The sequence below is a fragment of the Pseudophryne corroboree genome, chromosome 7 (genome assembly GCF_028390025.1).
Source record: "Pseudophryne corroboree isolate aPseCor3 chromosome 7, aPseCor3.hap2, whole genome shotgun sequence".
NCBI classification, from domain to species: domain Eukaryota; kingdom Metazoa; phylum Chordata; class Amphibia; order Anura; family Myobatrachidae; genus Pseudophryne; species Pseudophryne corroboree.
Genome location: NC_086450.1, coordinates 478,363,112 through 478,364,537, shown reverse-complemented (window position 1 = coordinate 478,364,537; position 1,426 = coordinate 478,363,112). Strand labels below are relative to the sequence as shown.

Sequence of the window (1,426 nt, the reverse complement as noted above, 5' to 3'; positions counted from 1 at the left end):
TTAGAAGCCTGTAGAAGGCAGCAAGTAAGAGACAATATTAAAATCCACAATGGACTACAATGGTAACTTAGTATGTACTGTACATCTATATGAGGATTTCATATTCTTAGGAAATAAATCAAAATCACATCTACTACATAATAGGGGAAATATAAGAATAACATCCTAAAATGTATCTATCTTGTACCTGCTAAGAATATGTGTAAGATATAATCACTGCATAATACCCAACTACACGTCCTGCCTGTTATCTAATGATGAGGAGGAAACTTATGAGGTCTTATCTGAAGAGACTTCTCTTTAAATTGGGGTTTCCAAAGATTAGTATGAAAGCTTGTAAAGATGGATATGAAAAGAAATACACCCAGAAAAATGTATCTGTCATAGGACCGACATTGGAAGACACAGCAAACGCAGAAATAATGATAAGAAGGAAGGTCAGGTCCAGCACCACATGCAGCGTCATTGTCACAGCCGCCCGAACAAGAGCCTGGAGCTGAGGGGATGAGCTGTCCTGGGACACGTTCTGCCTGATCCTCCAGACATGGTGCAGGAGAGACGTCACACTGAGCCCAATACAGATGAGAGTCAGGGTAATGGGTAGGGCGTAACTGAGCAGCATGTTCACCACTCTAAATGGAACATTCACCTTCCTTGTAAAGCTTATCGACCCATCAGTAATATTTGTATTCTGTTGAATCATCTGTGTTGTCCATATAAAGGGCAAATTCACCAGAACTGACCATATTGCTGATCCTATGAGGATTTTAGTGATGGAAGAGGGAAACCACATTTTCACCCAGAGGAGGATCCGGTGGGTAACGGTGACGAGTTTCACACAGTAGCAGATGGAGAGCCAGGCGGTGTTCCAAAAACTCATATTGTACAGGACGTACAGGACAATAAAAACAAATAATTTTCTTTCATTAATTTGAGTGTGAAAAGTAGACAAGTAATAAGTCACCAAATACTGGCACACCAGGAGGAGATTGGTGAGAGCCATAGAGAGCAGGATTGGGTCACTGGCTCCGAGTCTATTGCTCGTTCTCCAGAGTCTGATGTACACAGAGAGGATGGCGGAGTTTATGATGATTCCATGTATCCCGATTATAGATAAAATGATGCTTATCACACTCTGCACAGACAGCTGCATTCTGCACAGCCGGGCGACCTGTCCTGTTTCCCTTACTAATATAATGACATCAGATGTGACAAGTGCCAGTGGTGTAATGATTACATGCCGGGCAGGGGGAGCACGGAGCAGGGGGAGACATGCAAATCTGGGCGATATCTGGTTTCCCTGTGTGTGTATTAATGTCCTCTGTGAAACTGGAGAGACGGGAGGAGAGGAAGCTGGGATAGGATATATTTTGTTTTATCACTGGTATCAGATTTACTCAGTAAAAATGCAAATGATAAAAAAATA

General features: G+C 42.2%; 1 protein-coding gene across 1 annotated transcript; it reads right to left on the bottom strand.

Annotated features, from left to right (window-relative positions):
- Positions 1-280: 280 nt before the first annotated feature.
- LOC134944370 (taste receptor type 2 member 41-like) lies at positions 281-1,153 on the bottom strand. Its single transcript, XM_063932948.1, has one exon. The coding sequence runs from the start codon at positions 1,151-1,153 to the stop codon at positions 281-283; it is 873 nt and encodes a 290-aa protein (XP_063789018.1).
- Positions 1,154-1,426: the final 273 nt, after the last annotated feature.